We start from the raw sequence: 19469 nt of genomic DNA on the forward strand, positions 1-19469 counted from the left end.
CTTGGGGGGGGATTCCTGCTGCCCAGAACCCTCCCACACTCCCAAAACATATTAGTAGGTTAATTGGCTGCTATATAAATAGCTGATGATTATGATCTTTCATTATATTTGCTTGGGAATATTTAATTTTTATATTATCCCTTCTGTATGGATGGATTTGCTTTTGGGAGGAGTCAGTCAACTAGTGATCATTGTTAAGCATTAATTACATTTTTGCTGCATTTAAGTGATCCATTGTTTTCTTTTAAACTATATGGATACACACTAAATAAATTGTATTATATAATTATTATTTCTATGGGTATTATAATATTTTGCTTAATTTTTATGTGTGGTTAATTCACACTAGGTCTGGCCCTGTGGTATTGGGGGATATAGGGGAATGCATGGTCTTGTTCCAGTTGCACTTTGTGGTCCTGATTCATTAAGGTGGACAAAACGAACATATGTGTGTATACAACTACAAGCGGATCTGAAGGAACGTCTCCTGTTGAATACGAGTCTCTACTTCACTCTGCTTATAACGTTAATATTACATCTTTAGGAAGTTAAAGTGACTTGTTCAAGGTCTAAGGCTGGATACACACTATAGGCTTTTCACCCGATTATCATGACAACACACGATAAATGACAGTTTGGCCCAATATTGCATTAATGTGTACACTGAAATGATGAACGATCGTCGTTCCAAAGCTCATTGTATCATTTGATTTGATTTGTAACCCGGATTAAAAATCTTGTTTAACGATGGAACGATGTCCTTCCAATTCTGCAGTGTGTATGCACTCATGATCCAGATCTTCATAGAGTTTACAGAGTCATGATAAGATCGTTATCTGATATGGCATCTGGAGAAATTTTCTGCTACATGGAGCGCGTGGGTTCTACTTATATATGTAGCAGCCCATGCAAGTTCTAGGTGGCCTTATTGCATGAGACGCAATTAAAGTATACTTGTCTACACTCCTTGAACGTCCAGGAGATTCAGGCCAGTCTCCCGGATTCCAACCCTCTTTCTTGTAAAGAGGGCGGGGCCTTTATGACGTGATTGGTGTTCTCTGAAAACCCACCTCTTCAGACAAGCTTATAATATTCCTCAACCACCCTCTTAACTTCACTACCTTACCCAGTTACCACCTGTTACACAATTTCACACAAGACAACTACCCCCTGACCAACATTGTTGTGTGACAGGATCATTTAGCTTACGAGTCACTTTTACCTTTGCAGCCTGGCTGGGCTGAAATGAAAAATGTAGACTTAGCCTTAGCCTCATGTGTCAAACTCCCATTGTCCCATAGATTGTAAGCTTGCGAGCAGGGCTTTCTCACCTCTTTGTCTGTTTTACCCAGTTTGTTTATTAGTTTACTATGTTTGTCCCCAATTGCAAAGCGCTACGGAATATTTTGGCGCTATATAAATAAATGATGATGATGATGATGATTGGTGTCATCAAGGTGAGGGGAAGTCCAAAAAGTATGAATTAAAGGCATGAGTGCCACAAAATCGTTTGAACAGTATAGATTGGCAAATATGCAATTTATATGTAATGTGTACCATTATGTGTATTGTTTTTGGATGCAACAAAAACTTACTGAGCTCGGTAAACTCTTTCAAATTCAGCCGGCCCAGAAGTGCAGGGAGGAGAAACACTGAACTTTCGCCTGGCTGCAATCACCTGCAGAGAAAAATACGCTACAGACCAAGAAATAAACAGTTATTTGCAGCGTAATCAATACGTGGAATCCAAAAAAAAATAAAAGAAAATATAAAACATTATATTTTATTTGTACTTTAAATCATAGCAAACCTCCAGATATTAGGAATGACTAATCTAAGGCAAGTTAGACTAATAGAAGAAACCGGCTGCTCAGAATTAACATTTCTGTGCTGTTCATCTACATAGAAATGATCTAAATAATATAACCCTTAGATCAGGCCTGTCCAACCTGCAGCCCTCCAGATGTTGTGAAACTTCAAGTCCCAGCATGCCCTTCCAGCTATCAACAGGTTGTCTACTGGCAAAGCATGCTGGAGCTTGTAGTTTCACAACACCTGGAGGGCCGCAGGTTGGACAGGCCTGCCTTAGATATTTTAAAAAAAATGATATCTTCACTTATAATATATTTATTTCTGAAAAAAGAGAAAAAAAAATTGCAACCACTGGGCCTAAAATTATATTTAATAATAAACTTGAATCAAGTGGGTACCTAAGGATGGATTGGTGGCCCCTTTGATAGTGGACAGTTTTCCGTGGTCTTCTGATCACTATGCTAACAGCACAAACATTCTGTGGTACTATGTATTTCCAGGTTGGCTATCCAGGGATGCCAGAAAGTCTAGAGACCCTTAATGATTAGTATGGTACAGAGCTCTGTATCTCACATTTTTGTTGCGCCCGCTTGCTTGGTCCTGGTCTTCTGGCTGCAAACTCCAGCCCAAGACTGGGACCGTACCTCTGGACACATATTTATTATTTATTTTGTTTATTTTTCTCATAGTTTGTTCATTTTATTATTTGTGTTGTTTGTACAAATTGGAGGGTACAGCTGTCCTTTATTGAAAATGTTGCAAAAATTTAGAGGAAATGGAGTGGCCAGAGGCTCCCATCTCAATGTCCCTTTAGAGGCTATACTTTTTTGAATATTTTGGGCTTATTTATTAAAATGTGATGAGTATAGTTCAACTGTTGTCAAATAGGCTTTCTCTTCTTCATGGGGAAGCTATCTCTGGTGAAAGCCAGTGAATCTGACCACTGCCTGGGTTTACCCCTGGTGATAGCAGTGCTATCGTTGGCAGTAAACATTTGTTATATTGGAGGAAAAAAAATGTTTTCATCAGCAATAGGGTTGTTCACCCTTTGATAAATATGCTTGTAAGTCGACCCAGGTAAAGTTCCAGTGGATTCCAGTAAAGTTACACCCCCCCATCCACACAACTCTGCTTATATGTGTCATCATCATCATCATTTATTTATATAGTACCAGCAAATCTCGTAGTGCTTACAATCTATGGGACAATGTGAGTTTGATACAGGAGGTTAAGTGCTACATATGGTCCAGCCACATTGCAAAGGTAGAAAGTGCTTAGTGGGAATGTATATGTATATGTTACCCAGCATTCGATTTTGTGGTCTGACAACCTATCAATTCTCTATGCACTAGAGCAGTGTTTCTCAACTCCAGTCTTCAGGACCCACTAACAGTGCAAGATTTCCAGGTGAGCAGTGAAATAATTATAACACCTGCTACACTGTGTCAGTCAGTAATGAATATACCTGTGCTCCAGCAAGGAGATATGGAAAACATGTACTGCTAGGGGGTCCTGAGGACTGGAGTTGAAAAACACTGGACTAGAGACATCATTTACGCAGGAGGAATTTTGGCACTGGTTACTAGTGAATTGATAGGCTGATGGTGGGTTTGTCTACTGGAAAGTTTCATTATAAAGCACAGCAACACAGCTACAGCCAATAGAGAGAAGAATAATTAAATAGATTGGATTATCAAGAGGGTATAAAAAAAACAGGGGAAGCTCCTCCTACTATTGCAACAATGCCACCTATGGTCAAACCCAATACAAACAGTGATAACTAACTCTTCTTAAACTAAAAATGTAGTTTTGCACTAACATTTCTCAACAATGAAATGAAATTAGTTTTAGTGAAAATAAAGGAAATAAGTGTTATGAAAAAAAATATCAATCATAAAAATCACACGTAAACGATTTATGACATGTTTAATGACAAAGGATACATTTGAAGTAAAGCAATATGACTCTTTAAATTCTACAGTATATCTATAGTACTTTGTACCTTGTTCCAGAATGCCGAGCAAGGTGACAGCACCCAATAGGACAATATTATTATGCAACATTATAACCAGAAGAGACAGCTGTCGGTCAGGATCCTGCAGTGTTAAAAGAATACACAAGTTAGACAGACAGACAAACAAATGGTTTTCTACTAGTTTGCGAAAGTTCAACATTTATTGCAAAGTTTCACGGTTCAAGCAGTTCCACCCTCATTATGATAACATTCGGTGCCCAGTAAGCAAATGCCACATACATGTAACACATTCATCAAATGTGCTCATCGATCATTAAAGTCAATTATTGAACATAGAGCACGTTTGTCAGAGTATAGCTCATTTGAAAAATGTCTTCTACTTTCAGTGGCAATTTAAAATTCAGTTCCAGTAGACTGGTCTGGGTAGGAGATTGAGGTGGACAGTAGTCAACAAACAAAGCAATAAAAAAAGATCACATCAAGAATGGAGGAACTAGAGGATGGCAGAGCCAGTGGCCACAGGAAACATGCCCTAACTCTCCACATGAACTTCTGCAAGGATCACCCGCACCGGTCCCCCAGTTTGGAGTAGGAGGTGGTACACCAAAGACACATGGGAGCAATTGAGGTGCCCTTACTGCCTCCTCCTTTCCTCATAGCTGAAGATTCATCATCCGACTTAACTACACCCTGAACATATCAACTTTTTCGCCATTTGTGATTTATGGCTTTCTTCCTTTACATTCTTCCCTCTGATTGTTGGGCTGTCATAATATCAGAAGTAGTGTAATATTATTGTAATATAGATGCAGGGAAATTTCAGCTGTCAAACCTGACTGCATGTGGTTATTTACATTTTTTGGATTGTGGTGTGATGCACATTATTCATTATACCATTATTTAGAGTTGAAAATAACTCCAGCATTTCTGTAATGGCCATGTATACTAAAGTTAGGTAGATGGGCAGCGCTCTCTCTTTTTCTTCCTGTCTTCTTATTCGTTCCGACCTTGTGTCCTTGTATCATACCTCTTGCCTATTCTGTATACAACACTTTCTTAGTTCTATACCTTGCCTATTATTTCTTGTGAATTAAGCTTAATATGTTGCTATTCTTGCATGTATATTTTTTGTATGATCTTTTTATGACTTAGATTATTTCTGTATTTTGCTTGTTGGCCCTCAATATTCTTGCTCTACTTCCCCACTATATGGATGCTGCAGAATTTTGTGGCACCATAATAATACATTTAAATATTACTAATCTTCAAGCTCCATACTTTTAATGGGTCTTGTGCATTTCCATGTTGCAGTTTGGCTGTGATAAAATGTTTGCACACATACAGCTACCACATGTAATAAAGACAGTCCAGAATTCCCCTCACTCTCATGATGAAGAAAAGCCGTACAATTAATAAAAGGGGATTAGTTAAATTGATAGGTGGTTGTACTTTGATATGATGTTTAAAGTTTTGCACAATGTACCCTCTCACACACCTAGGCACATTTTAAGAATTTAGGTGCCCCTTGAAGTGGGCTGGTAGCCATCCATGCACACCAGAGCAAAACCAAGACCTTTTGTAATGGGCATCAATTGTGCTACATAAATGACCGCCAAAGCGTTTAGTATGAGTGTTATGTATGCCAAGTGGGAACATTATTTCCACATTGCTGATGGTACAAAAGCCTGCTAACATAATTTAGTCTTCACCTGTAGCCTTGCAGTGGGCCAGGTCAGGGTAGGGATTAGCCCATCCAGATCTTTACTCTATCTTTACATTAATTGCTCACTGACATTAGTGATCTATTGATAGCAGGCAGTCATCTAGCATTAGATTACTATAACAAAAGATCTATTAAGTTAAAATGATAAAGATATTCCATTTTCTAATATATTAGCCTCAGATTCAGCCATGTTTGGGTCAGCCTTGCTGAACAATAGTTGTAGAACAGGTTCTACTCTGTGAAACTGCCTACATTTACATATCAAATGCTATGAGACAACTTCCTGTGACATAGATTTCTGCTTCCATCAGAAAGTTTTAAAATCACACACACACACACAGGGCTAGAAGCCCCCTTTTACTCTCTTGCCCCCCATCTGAAGACTCTATGGACATGCAAGTATTTATGGTTTTTGTAATGGAATGTGAGGCATCAAACAATTGCAGAATCTGTGACTATGCATGGTTGAGAATAGTTATAATGTGTAACTGCTTGTTCTGTAATAGAGTTGTAATGTTGTGAATAGAGTTTGTTAGGTTGTATGCTTTGTTGGAAGAGGAGCGCTAAGCTCTGTTTCCCTGTTTACAGCCGCAGTATCCCTGGTGTTCAAGTGGACCCAAAGTGGGACAGGATGTCTCCATCCGATATGTGCTACTGCGCATGCACCAGTGGCAGAAACCGGAATTTCGGCTTAGCGACAAGTCTTCCATCAGAGACAGTGAACACCACGGACGCACTATAACTAACTGCGTACTGTTACACCAGAAAAGTCCCTCAAAGACTCATTAAGTGACCGGAGGCTCTCCCCTAATATATACATAAGTATATATTAGGGTAAGTAGGAGAGTCTGGCCACCACAATAATTTCTGCACGGACGTGCAGAGACTGAGCATAGCTAAGAACCTGCCTGCATCTATATAACTGTAGAGGTACAGAGACATCCAGAGATACAGGGGTAAATGTATGAAAGTCCGATTTCTGCAAGTCGCCGGAAATCGGCGACTTTGCAGCTAAAATTTAAAACGGCGATGGTTTGTAAAGACAAACATGCCTTTACAAGCCATTGCCCCTTTAAATTTTCACTGCAAAGTCGCCGATTTCCGGTGACTTGCAGAAATCGGACTTTCATACATTTACCCCTAAGTGTATAACAACCCTGCATCTATATACAAGAGTATAAGAGTGTATACTGCCTATACAATTGCATGAACCTGATTGCTGCTGTACTGCTTACACCAGCTGTGAGTACCTGTATAAATCAAGTGTTACCCAGTTCAAATAAACAGCAACCTGTTTAAGTTCAAAACGTTTGTGGCTTCACATTCACCTAACACCGCTGACACCTTTAATAGCATCTAAAGGTATAAACAATATGCTTCGCATTACTCTAGATTGTGAGGTTAGTTTATGTGCAGTTTGAATGGAATATTGTCACGAACACGCTCCCAGCTGCCGTGACTTTGTGGGTGTTTGCTATATGAGGTCACACGATTCCAGCCCGCAGTCTGTCTTTACCTATCACACAGGTTATAGACCTACTGAATCGTCTCCAAACAGCGCTCACACCTCACACACTTTAGGTTTGCCACCACCTATTGAATACGGGCAATAGGGCCCCAATATACTGTCCCACACTGGCACACAAGGCTTCTAGCCTTTCACAGACTAGCAAGACCCTGTCACACGGCGCTCATTTGGCTTTCACATCCGAAGACTAAGACACTCACCTGTCCCTCATTAAGCATACCTCAGCTCCTGGCGTTGGTTCTGCACATGCGCAGACCTAGTACCTGTCTGTCCATTGCAATTCCCTATTGGTTCTTAGTTCTGGCTCTAAACTTGAAAAGGCACTTCCTCCCTTTCCTCTGGGCCTCTTGATCAAGTTACCTGCCTGATTAGGACCTTGTCTGTTCCCTGTGTGTCTACTTGGATCGTCAGTGCCTCTGCTGTGTGTTGCTGTTCCATGGGCTATACCGCTCAAGCTGCACCTGTCTCCGCTGTGTTGCTGTTCCACGGGCTATACCGCTCAAGCTGCATCTGTCTCCGCTGTGTGTTGGTTGTAGAGCTTACATCCCAATTATCTCCAGTGTGTCTGCATAACTCTTACACCTATTCCCCTGGGATCTCACCTAACACTCCTGTTAGGGACCGCGACCTGCGGACGGACGCCGCGAAGCCCACATCACCTTGCGGTGATCACTGGTAATACCATTTGTCCGTTAGACTCCGCACCCTGCTGGGAGTAGCGCCAAGTTGGGCAGGTCTAAGAGTCCAGTGTACCTAACCGTGACAGACCCACACCAGCGAACAAAGGGTTAACTCTTCACACCTCCAGACTGTTACACAAATGTAAATGCAGGCACACACTACGCTTGTCAATCAAATGTATCAACAATTCACACACTGGCATTCAAAGGGTTAACTTGGTCTAGCTATTTTCTTCTTAACAGGCTAATGGATTTGTTAGAGTATCAAGGACGCAACATATTATATTATAGATTTAATATACAATAGTACAGGGTATTCAGATATAAAAAATATTTAATAAACAATTAATAGATTGAGATAACATACACAAGCAAAACAGTTTAAAATAAAAAGGATTAGATTCAGAGTGTCACTTACATGATTGGCATACTTTGTGTCATGGGAAATTGGCAAGGAAGATGGACAGCTTATCAATGTGAATTGATTTCCCAAAAAGTCTGACCCCTTGCTATACCTAGTCTCAGCCTTTTAAAGACACTTCCACACCTCTTTCTACCCCCAGGGGGTTGTGACCTGTGACACTTTTTTTAGTCACCATTTGCATGTTGCCTGATTTACTAACCAATTCTACTATGTGATCTAACTTTTCTGTTGAGCGTCACATCGATCCAATTTTATCATTAATAAATCCCCTATGACTCTGTCCATCTTTTGCTAACAAACATGATGAAATGTTGACAATGTGACATACCTTTTCCAAAGATATTTGATTTTAGCTGTTCCCGGATATCACCCGTACCTGTCATTCATAACCCTGGTGTGATTTCTGTTCCTCAGTATGGAGTGCCACCCGGATGTCCCAAAATAGGAACTTTGAAGGCATTTTCATTGGAAACTCATATTTCTATATACCTGTATAGGCCTTCAAAATGCTGCCTTGGGCCCCAAGGATGTCCAGCTGTGACTGGCCCCACAAAGTCTATTCAGGAGTCCAAAAACTAACTTGTGTCAGGATATATCTCACAGCAAGAGCCCTTTGAAGCTGCCATAGGTGACACTCCTAGTTTACTGGGAAAAACACACCTCATGTGTGTAGTCAGTAGTAATTGTAATGAGGATTAGTATATTCCAAAATTCTTTTTTAATGGTTTATAATGCTCATAGACATGAGATGAATGAAAAAAACACACATTAGAACAATATTTTCTTTGTATAAATTAAAATTGTATATATTAAAAGCGAAATATTAAAACTTAGTGGTGTAAATGAGCTTTTCTAATGCAAAGCACATTGTTAAGTGTGACTTATTAAACCACGCTGCACTGACAAATGATTTGTGCTGTTCAGTACAGCTATAGCTGTTTGTCTGGATCAGGTTACTTGCATCAAACAAATACTCACTGGTGTTTCTAAATAGAATAGATTTATGTTGTTAATCCTGTTATGGAATTCAAAGCTGGATGAATTGTAAACACTCCAGAGATGACAGAGATCTATTATTATGTGCTAAGTAATTTATATAGCTGAAATCTTTATCTAATTTTCTTATTCTAATGATATCAATCCAGCTTGTCTAATGTCCAGCATGTTACTAAATATAGCTTGTTCAAAGATGCGATTTCAAGTTGCCAAAGTCTGTACAGGCAGGTAATTAGTGCTGCCTGTTATGGCTTTAGCTAGTTATCTAAACCAAGTTGTTAGCACCAAACAAACACTCCTTGATGCCTCTAAATAGATTAGATCTATAATGTTAATGCTATTACTGAGCTAAGGAGCTGAATGAATTGTATACACGCCTGAGAAGGCAAGGATCTGTTTTTGTCAGGTGTATTTTAGCTGGAGGTAGAAATGATAAACACTCCTTTAATAGAGCCTACTTATCTGAGCTAAATCATTAAACAACCACTTGCTAAAAAACTGACATATGTTTCGCTAATGCTTCTACAATGAGGCAACCCCTTTCTAATATGGGCTGACTATTTAAACAAGTCCCAGCAATGAGCATTAAATTGTAAAGATTGGCAATAATACGTGCCAATGAGAATTATGGTGTATTGATCATGCAGGGAACTTCATAAATGAGAATGCAACTATCAGTGGCGTAACTATACATTTTGGTGCCCTGGGCGAGACAGGGCACCGGCGCCGCCCATCTAAAGAGGGGGAGGAGGGAGGGGAAGGAGAGAGAGAGAGATTAATTTACCAGAGTTTGATGCTTGTCCTTAACTTCCGCCGTGGAACGCACATGCATCAAACTCTGGTTAGTTAATCTCTCCCTCTCTCTCTTCTTCAGCCCTTAAGCAGAACTTAAGGGCTGAAAGTATGAAGGCAGGTAGCGGGCGGCTGCTGCGCCCACTTGGCTTTGCGCCCTGGGCGACGGCACCGCCCGCACCACCCTCGTTACGGCCCTGGCAACTATATGTAAGACAGTCTGCAAAAAGTAGAATTATGATTATTCTGGAGAATCTTTGTATAATAATAATGTAATCTGATATTTAGAAAATAGGAAAAGGTTAATTATGTATTTATTAAAAAAGTGATGTATTATATATAGATCATATCATTATTTTTATGCAATCATATTATTAAATATGCAGAGAAAATTTACTAAAAGCAATAAAGATATATAGTGTATATAATGTGACAACTAAATAGGTGAGTAAAGTGATTAAATAAGTGATGGTGAAACTTTCCTAAAAAAAGAAAAAATTAAATGAAAATAAAAACACATAAATCAAAACAAAACAATAAAACTTAGTGGAAAATTGTGACTTATGTGCATATTGTATGTAATATGACCTAATGTGTAATAAATAAATAGTCTAAGTACTGAGTTGTATATATAATATATACATATATTATATATATATATATATATATATATATATATATATATATATATATATATATATATATATATATACTATAGGTAATAGTCCCATAGATAGTGTACTATTAAAACCATAATTAAAATTAAAGTGAGTAGAGAAAATAAGATGAGTGGTGAGTATAAAAATATTTTTAAAGATAAGGGCTATAAAAATTCTAAGTGCAAATTAATAATAATAATAATAGTAATAATAATGAAGTAACTTACTATATATAATGTTATATATAAATACCTATGAAGCTGTCATATAATTGGTATGACTTGTTATACAAATAAATAAATCTTAGATTGGTGATATTATAATTTCAAACATTCTATATCACATTAGAACTCGACAGCAGCTGTAAACCTTCCTATCAAAGGTAATTATGAAAATAAAGACCTTTATCTTGAATGGGTTTATTTGTTTATATATTTTATTAAATTGTTACTTTTTTAATATATCATAAATGATTTTTATAAATGTATTATATTGTGCAACCCTAGGTGAAGAAATATAATAAAAAAAGCAAAATTGTGATTGGCTGACACAGTCACTCAGCCAATCAGAGAGCTGCAGAGATAGTGAGGAGTTCCTGCATTACCAATCTGGTCTCTGATCTTATACTCCCATCACTCTATATTAGATATTTCTACACAGCATATGTATTCCCAAAGCTATACACTGGCATTGATCCTTTAATTCTCTCCTTGTATAATATAATTCTGGGTATATATTTATCTACTGCCTCATGTGTCAAATAGCTGTCTCTAAATATGATAATCACGACCAATTTGTATGCTGTCCCATCATCACCTGACTGTGTAGCTTAATTGTCATGTATACTTTGTATGATACAACTAGGTCCGGAAATATTTGGACAGTGACACAATTTTCATAATTATTGCTGTGTACGCCATCACAATAAATTTGAAGTTAAACAATGGAGATACAATTGAAGTGCAGACTTTTAGCTTTAATGCAAAGGGTTGGACAAAAAATATTGTATGAAACATTATACAATATATAATGTTTCATACAATACACAGAATTGCAACCATTTTTATAGACAGTCCCCTATTTTCAGGGGCTCAAATGTAATTGGACATATTAACATAATTATACTATTTATTTGGCCACTCCTAAGGTTCCAACTATATCTTTGATGTTTTCTTTTTGTATTTTGCAATCTACAGATGGCCTGTTTCACTTGCATTGAGAGCTCCTTTGACCACGTGTTGTGGGTTCGCAGCAACACTTGGAATCAACTCCATCATCATCATCATCATTTATTTATATAGCGCCAACATATTCCGTAGCGCTTTACAATTGGGGACAAACGTAATAAACTAATAAACAAACTGGGTAAAACAGACAAAGAGGTGAGAAGGCCCTGCTCGCAAGCTTACAATCTATGGGACAATGGGAGATTGACACATGAGGTTAAGTATACATTTTGCATCTTGGCCCAGCCAGACTGCAAAGGTAAGGTGACTCATAAGCTAAATGATCCTGTCACACAACAATGTTGGTCCGGGGGTAGTTGTCTTCTGTGAAATTGTGTAACAGGCTAAAGGTAGTGAGGTTAAGATGGTGGTTGAGGAATATTATAAGCTTGTCTGAATAGGTAGGTTTTCAGAGAACGCTTGAAAGTTTGTAGAACAGAGGAGAGTCTTATTGTGCGAGGGAGAGAGTTCCATAGAGTGGGTGCAGCCCGAAAAAAGTCCTGTAACCGGGAATAGGAGGATGTAATGAGGGTGGATGAGAGACGCAGATCTTTTGCAGAACGGAGTTGCCGAGTTGGGAGATATTTTGAGACAAGAGAGGAGATGTATGTTGGTGCAGCTTTGTTGATGGCCTTGTAGGTTAGTAAAAGTATTTTATATTGGATTCGGTAGAAGACAGGCAGCTAGTGTAGAGACATACAGAGTGATTCAACAGAGAAATAGCTATTTGCAAGGAAAATCAGTCTTGCCGAAGCATGCAAAATAGATTTAGGGGTTTGAGTCTGTTTTTGGGAAGACCAGTAAGGAGGGAATTGCAATAGTCAATGCGGGAGATGATTAGTGCATGAATTAAGGTTTTAGCAGTGTCTTGTGTGAGATATGTGCAGATTCTGGAAATGTTCTTTAGATGTATGTAACATGATTTAGATATAGAGTCAATGTGGGGAACAAAGGATAGGCGTGAATCAAGGATTACACCTAGGCAGCGAGCTTGTGGGGTGGGATTTATGGTCATGTTAACAACAGAGATAGAAATGTCAGGTATGCTCTTGTTGGCGGGTGGGAATATTATTAACTCTGTTTTAGAAAGATTAAGTTTGAGTTGACGATAGGACATCCAAGATGAAATGGCAGAAAGACAGTCAGTTACACGGGACAACACAGATGTCGAGATATCAGGAGAGGATAGATAGATTTGGGTATCATCCGCATAGAGATGATACTGAAAGCCAAAGGAACTTATTAGATTTCCAAGAGAAGCGGTATAGATAGAGAACAGCAGAGGACCTAGCACCGAGCCTTGTGGTACTCCAACTGATAGGGGAAGCGGAGCAGAGGTGGCCCCAGAGAAATTAACAGTGAAAGAGCGATTAGAGAGGTAAGATGAGAACCAGGATAGAACTGTGTCTTGAAGACCTAGGGATTGCAGCGTTTGTATGAGAAGAGAGTGGTCAACGGTGTCAAATGCAGCCGAGAGATCAAGGAGAATTAGGAGAGAGTAATGGCGTTCAGTCTTAGCAGTGATCAGATCATTAACAACCTTGGTCAGCGCAGTCTCTGTGGAGTGTTGAGAACGAAAGCCAGACTGAAGAGGATCCAACAGGTTGTTTGCGGAAAGAAAGCGTGTGAGGCGAGTGTAGGCAAGTCTCTCTAGAAGCTTGGAGGGGCAAGGGAGCTGAGAGATGGGACGGTAATTTGAGAGATAGTTTGGGTCAGAGTTTTGTTTTTTTAGAATAGGAGTAATCACTGCATGCTTGTATAGTGATGGAAAGATGCCAGTAGAGAGTGAGAGATTACAGATTTGAGTTAGAGGTGAAATGAGCACAGAAGACAGGGATCTACCAATTTTCGAGGGAATAGGATCAAGAGGACAGGAGGTAGAGTAGGAAGATAAGAAGAGCGTAGAAATTTCCTCTTCATTTGTGGGGTCAAATGAAGAAAGGGTGTCAGAGGGTAGTGGGAAGGAAATGAGCTGATGGCTTGTTGAGGAAGAGGATACCATTTCTAGTCTGATCTTGTCAATCTTGTCCTTGAAGTAGGAAGCAAGATCCTGAGCACTGATAGTAGATGGAGGGTTCGGGGTGGGAGGATTGAGAAGATGATTAAATGTATTGAAAAGGCGTTTGGGGTTAGAAGCCTGAGCATAGATAAGAGATTGAAAGTATGTTTGTTTTGCAGTGTCCAGAGCATTTCGATAGGAGTGGTAGACAGAAGTATATGTGAAGAAGTCATTAGAGCTTCGAGATTTACGCCAGTGACGTTCTGCTTTACGGGACAGTTTTTGAAGATTTCGTGTTGCTTTGGTGTGCCACGGTTGACATCGAAGTCGACGTGTAGTATGAAGTGTCGCTGGAGCCACTTGATCAAGGGCCGTTGCTAAGGTTTGGTGAAAATGAGGTACTGCCATCTCAGGGGATGAGAATGTAGAGATAGGGGAGAGAAGGTGTTGGAGAGAGGTGGAAAATTGTTGAAGATTAATAGAATTAATTAATTAGTTAATTAGTTAATTAATTAGGGGGTAAATGTATTAACTAGGAATACTAGGAAACCGCTGACATTTGGCGACTTTGCCGGCATAATTTAAAACGGCAATGGGTTTAAAAGCAGGTGTTGCCTTTAAACCCATTGCCGTTTTAAATTATGCCGGCAAAGTCGATGAATGTCATCTATTTCCTAGAATGGCTAGTTAATACATTTACCCACAGACCTTTTGCCTGTTTAATTGATAAAGAAATAATGAAGGAATAGTGCATACCTGTCCATGAAACAGCGTTTGAGTCAATATTGGATATCCTCAAATTAAAGCTGTACTTTAGGTCCATATACATTATATAACTGCAACTTGAATATAACAAAAATAGGTAAAATAACAAAAATTGTGTCACTGTCCAAATATATATGGACTAAACTGTAAGTAAATGCTCTTTGATACTGATGGAGTTTAGCTATGACCATGTATAATACATGTAATGGGCTGTGTAGATATCCTTAATATATTAATAGCGCAGTCTGTAACCCCAAATTGCACTCATATGGTAACCTAAAATTAATCATTTAGTCCTGTACATTAACTAAAGCACATGTAGCTGCTTATTAATCATACTTGCCAACTCTCCCGGAAAGTCCGGGAGACTCCCGAAATTCGGGTCAGTCTCCCGGGCTCCCGGGCGAGCTGGCATTTCTCCCGGATCCTGGATATCACAGAGAATCGCGTCATTTGGAGGGCGGGAGGGGGCGGGGCGAGGCCAATCGTGTCATTTTGGACCCACCGCCCGCGATGTACATTACGTTTTCGCGGGGGCGGACCCAAAATGATGCAACTGGCCTTGCCCCGCCCCCTCCCACCCTCTAGTCAGGGGCAGGCTGGGCTGGGTGGCAGGGGGGCATCTGCCCCCCAGGCTGGTCCCATAATGGGCTACTTTGGGCTGGGTTACTGGGCCACCTGCATTTTTTTCCTTTAAAATAAGCTGCTGAGTTTAGTCTTGCCCCCCGGGCTGAAGTTTGCCAGCCCTCCCCTGCCTCCAGTCACGCCCACTCTCCCGGAAACTTGTTTCCGGGAGTTGGCAAGTATGTTATTAATTCATTAACTTCACTTTGTGATTAGTACCACGAAAAGCAAATATGTAAACATTAGTGACCGCAGGGTTTATCTACAGACACTACAAATGGAACACTGTTCGTGCTAATTCACACATGGTATCTCATAATGCCAAGAATGATGCAATCATAAAAGAGAGTCATGCTGTGTATTGGAGTGACCTCTAGTAACCCAATGTACGTTTTGCTGTGTTTTGACTTGTTAAGGATGAGATAGTTCTGGCAATATGAAATTGCACTTAGCTACTTGAACAGCTTTCCCCACATACGGACCCCCATGATTTCCACCCATAAAAACCTGTCCTGACCATAACATCTGCTGCGCTACTGCAAGTATATTACTGGGTAACAAATAGCATATAACTATCACTGCTGGCATTTTACTGGGTAACTACTACTGGTATATCACCACCATTTATTTATATAGCGCCACTAATTCCGCAGTGTTGTACAGAGAACTCACATCAGTCCATGCCCCATTGGGGCTTACAGTCAAAATTCCCTAACACACACACTCACGCAGACAGACAGACACACAGACTAGGGTATATGTCTACTACTAATGGGCACTTTTTTATACTGAGGGCGGAGGGGTTTACACAAACTTCATTCATGCACACTTTTCATATGCAATCAATGAATGCAAATAAAACAGGCAATGGGATTGTAAACCCATACTGTGCAGTCCCTTTACTCTAGCTATACTGAGAGATAAACATTTCTAAACTTAGGAATTGTTCTGTAATTCTTTTATAAAGTGACTTCCTGTGTTCTCATAATAATGTCCCCTCTTTATTTATGATGTCCAGACATTATTAAGGGCAGAATTCTGTAAGCTGTCATAGTGGCATTTATCAGGTTTAGAGAACTTGTAGCCCCTGTTGTACAAGTTTCAGCCTGTGGCAGCTGCTTATGGTCCAGAAGAACTAGAGAGCTGAAGATTGCCCAAACCTGGAATATCAGCTTAAACTCATTGATTAGCAAATTGGCATAATAATGTGTACCAGGTAGCCATTAGCCTTATGTGGTGCAATATTAATTGGGGGCACCTATGTGTGGCATAACGTAATTGGAGACATTACTGTGGCATAATATGGACTGGGGGTACAGCTATATGGCATGATATGATTTGGGGGCATGACTATGTGGCATAAAACAAATTGGGGACACTACTGTGGTATAATATGAATTGAGTGTACTACTATGTGGCATAATTTGAAATGGGGCACCACTGTGTGACATAACATAAATGTTTACTTGTTGGTCCCATTACTATTAATATTATGATATTAGCATAATAAAATAAGACATAATTAAATGTTTTACTTATATATAAAGAAATATATATATATATATATATATATATATATATATATATATATATATATATATATAAATACGGCACCTGGCACACCTGGGCTTGATTAGATTTTAGCTGGCACAGTGATAGAAAAGGGTTGCCAACTCCTGCTGTACACACTCTACAGATATCTGCCTACGCTGCTGGTCGTGAGTGCTTACACACTTCCACATTTGACCGACATCGTTCCATTGTTGTTTGGGATTGTTAGGAAGTTTATAAAACGAAATCAACAGACACTATGGGCTAGATTTACTAAGTTGCGGGTTTGAAAAAGTGGGGATGTTGCCTACAGCAACCAATCATATTCTAGCTGTCATTTTGTAGAAAGCACTAAATAAATGAAAGCTAGAATCTGATTGGTTGCTATAGCGCTAAATGACACTCTGGGATAAACAATATTTTTACTATCTACATCATTTATCCCAGAGTGTCATTTAGCGCTGTTACCTTTTGTTCTATTGATATTTCTAGTTGGGGGTTAGCAATTTCCCCTATGTTTACAGCTGCTTTATTTCACCTGGATTACAATATATAATACTTTTTTAGCCCAGCGCGGAACCCCCCTTGCTTTGGTTGCTATAGGCAACATCCCCACTTTTTCAAACCCGCAGCTTAGTAACTCTAGCCCTATGTGTTTTGGTACGCTAAAACATGATCGTGGGAGAGTACACATTCTTAGCAATATCTGACTATACGATCGTGAGTCGTGTGAGCTACTCAATAATTACATAGATGTGTACCCAGCTTTACAGCACTGGACACTGAGTGCCTACTTAAACATCACTATGCTTGAACTAAACATGCAGTAATAAACAACAGAGGTTGCTGTACATTATACAATATACTGCATCTGGTTAAAACTTATGGTATAAATGTAGGAAAAGGTTAGGCAAATGTGGAGTTTTGACTGTTATTTTTTCTCCGTGCTTAGTTTGCAGATTAAAAAAAAGAAGTGGAACTCCAAAAGTATGCTTGGAGGACTTTAAAAATGAACTTTAAACCTTAAAGACTCTGTGGCTAACAGTAGTGCCAGAACAGAGTTCCTCTGTGTTCCAGTACAAATTAACTCCTGCTTATACAAAAGACAGTGTCGAAGTCAGATAGTTGGATGAAGTAAACCAAATTGATTAATATTGTTTTACCGTGCGATTGCAGTTAATACGCCACGTGTTATGATACAATCGCACAGGTTCATAACACACACATTTACATTCGCACTTACACTTGTAAATAATACACATTTATTAAGGTTTCAATCCACATTTATTTATTAGTAAAATGTATTAGATTATTTATGCATAGCTAATACTATAGTAATGGTATTTATGGTTCAGGTGTTTTAAAAAGTAAAGAGTTTGGTCTCATATTAAAGCTTATTTCACCAGCATTAACCCGGTTTGGACAGAGTAGCGATCGCATCTAGCGATCGCAAGATATAAGCAATATGAGATTAATACTCAAAAGTACTTTTTGTGTGGGTCAGTTGAACTAGTTATTTAGAGTGAAGACACATAGACAACAGTTGGGGAAAGTTGCCCCTCACCCTTTGAAAGGATCAAATGAACTGACCTATGACCAACAGGCAACTGGAATATCATTAACCCTGGACCAATGAAGATCTCACTAAGTGTTATCTGTATACATAGTGACAACATCAGTGTTTTTGTCTATACTTAAGCTGCATATAAGCATGCTGGCCCTCATTGTTCAGGCTCTCTCTCTGATCCTGACTACATGTGATGATGACTGTATCCCCTGGGCCTGGTTGAAGCACTATAAGGAAAATGTAATGTATTCAGTGTTTTTATACTTTCCTGCTTTATTGTAACATCTTTAATGCGTAATAATGGCTTGCTGTAACTCCTGCTATTTTGCAATTAAATATCTTTGTGCTTTGGAACCACAACAATCACATTGGACAATGTTTTATTGGTAAGCGATAAAATGACTTTAATAATTTGGGGGCTCACAAAGGCGCTACATTGCGCAAGGATTCACAAAACCTACGGATTTTTAGTTTAGCAACAAAGGGTGGGACATTATATACAGGTGAGAATGCATATATTTCTATGCCTTTATATCATCTAGTGCTGCTAAACCGAATATCCGCTTTGTGTAATCTATGGGGTGCTAGTGAGAGCTTAGGGACAAGGAAGAAAAACTGTTTCTTTTTCATGTCATTTTTCAATTTAAATGTGGTTTGTTTGCTTAGGGTACGCATATGATTCCCTATATTTGACGCATTTTTAAACAGTTGTGTTGATAGATAGTCCTGTTGTATTTTCTAGTGAATTGAATTATTATTAACCTCTGAGAAGGTACTAAAACCATTTCGGAAAGTATTTTTCTGCACAGAAAACAAAGGTGTATATGTATGTGAATTGTGTGACTATGAAGTGAAAGTTGATTTACTGTTGAAAAAGACAGGGAATATCGGTTGCTGTTTGACAAGACAGGTAGGACAACCGAGGATTGTATACACGGCAGGTATACTGGTAATGAAAACAAGAGGTTTTTGTCGCACTCCCAATAGTAATCGCAAAGTTTATTGATAGTTAATATTTCTAAGCTGTGCGATCGGACCGCATGGTACAGCGTGAGACCGTGATTTTGACTTGGGAAGTTGCGGGAGGAAATACGCTGGCAAGGCTGGTATTAGTAAATACTTAGCGCTACCAGTTGTAAAATACTCAA

The 19469-nt window shown here is 39.1% G+C and overlaps 1 protein-coding gene across 1 annotated transcript in view; it reads right to left on the bottom strand.

Annotated features, from left to right (window-relative positions):
• Positions 1-19469, bottom strand: part of LOC142152894 (leukotriene C4 synthase-like) — a 68503-nt gene that overhangs the window by 35173 nt on the left and 13861 nt on the right. Inside the window, exons 2-3 of the mRNA XM_075210015.1 lie at positions 3815-3908; positions 1596-1695 (exon numbers count right to left, since the gene is read on the bottom strand). Coding sequence (XP_075066116.1) covers positions 1596-1695; positions 3815-3875 — 161 coding nt within the window. The 5' untranslated portion in view covers positions 3876-3908. The remainder of the gene's footprint in view (positions 1-1595; positions 1696-3814; positions 3909-19469) is intronic.

The sequence above is a fragment of the Mixophyes fleayi genome, chromosome 4, assembly GCF_038048845.1.
Source record: "Mixophyes fleayi isolate aMixFle1 chromosome 4, aMixFle1.hap1, whole genome shotgun sequence".
NCBI classification, from domain to species: domain Eukaryota; kingdom Metazoa; phylum Chordata; class Amphibia; order Anura; family Limnodynastidae; genus Mixophyes; species Mixophyes fleayi.